At 64.9% G+C, this 573-nt stretch overlaps 1 protein-coding gene across 1 annotated transcript in view; it reads left to right on the top strand.

Annotated features, from left to right (window-relative positions):
• The window catches only part of LOC106897332 (translation initiation factor IF-2-like), a 9,985-nt gene that overhangs the window by 2,086 nt on the left and 7,326 nt on the right, over positions 1-573 (top strand). Inside the window, exon 3 of the mRNA XM_014957916.1 lies at positions 426-570. Within this exon, the coding sequence (XP_014813402.1) occupies positions 426-570 (145 nt within the window). The remainder of the gene's footprint in view (positions 1-425; positions 571-573) is intronic.

A 573-nucleotide genomic window follows, 5' to 3' on the forward strand; every position in this document is an offset into this window, starting at 1 on the left:
TCGTGGGGACGGGGCATCGTGGGGACAGGGTGCCAAGGGGACAGGGTGCCATGGGGATGGGGCATCGTGGGGACGGGGGGACAGGGCATTGTGGGGACAGGGCATCAAGGGAACGGGGCATCGTGGGGACAAGAGGACACTGGGGATGGGGCATCGTGGGGACAAGAGGACACTGGGGATGGGGCATCGTGGGGACAAGAGGACACTGGGGATGGGGCATCGTGGGGACAAGAGGACACTGGGGATGGGGCATCGTGGGGACAAGAGGACACTGGGGATGGGGCATCGTGGGGACAAGAGGACACTGGGGATGGGGCATCGTGGGGACAAGAGGACACTGGGGATGGGGCATCGTGGGGACAGGGTGCCATGGGGATGGGGCATTGTGGGGACCAGAGGATGAGGATGGGGCATCATGGGGACAGGGCATCGTGGGGACAAGAGGACACTGGGGACAGGGCATCATGGGGCCAGGGTGCCATGGGGACACGGTGCCAAGGGGACAAGGTGCCATGGGGACAGGGCATCGTGGGGCCAAGAGGACACGGAGACTCCGTTCCGAAAAGGTGAGTG

Source organism: Calidris pugnax, unplaced genomic scaffold, assembly GCF_001431845.1.
Source record: "Calidris pugnax isolate Ruff unplaced genomic scaffold, ASM143184v1 scaffold337, whole genome shotgun sequence".
Classification (NCBI taxonomy): domain Eukaryota; kingdom Metazoa; phylum Chordata; class Aves; order Charadriiformes; family Scolopacidae; genus Calidris; species Calidris pugnax.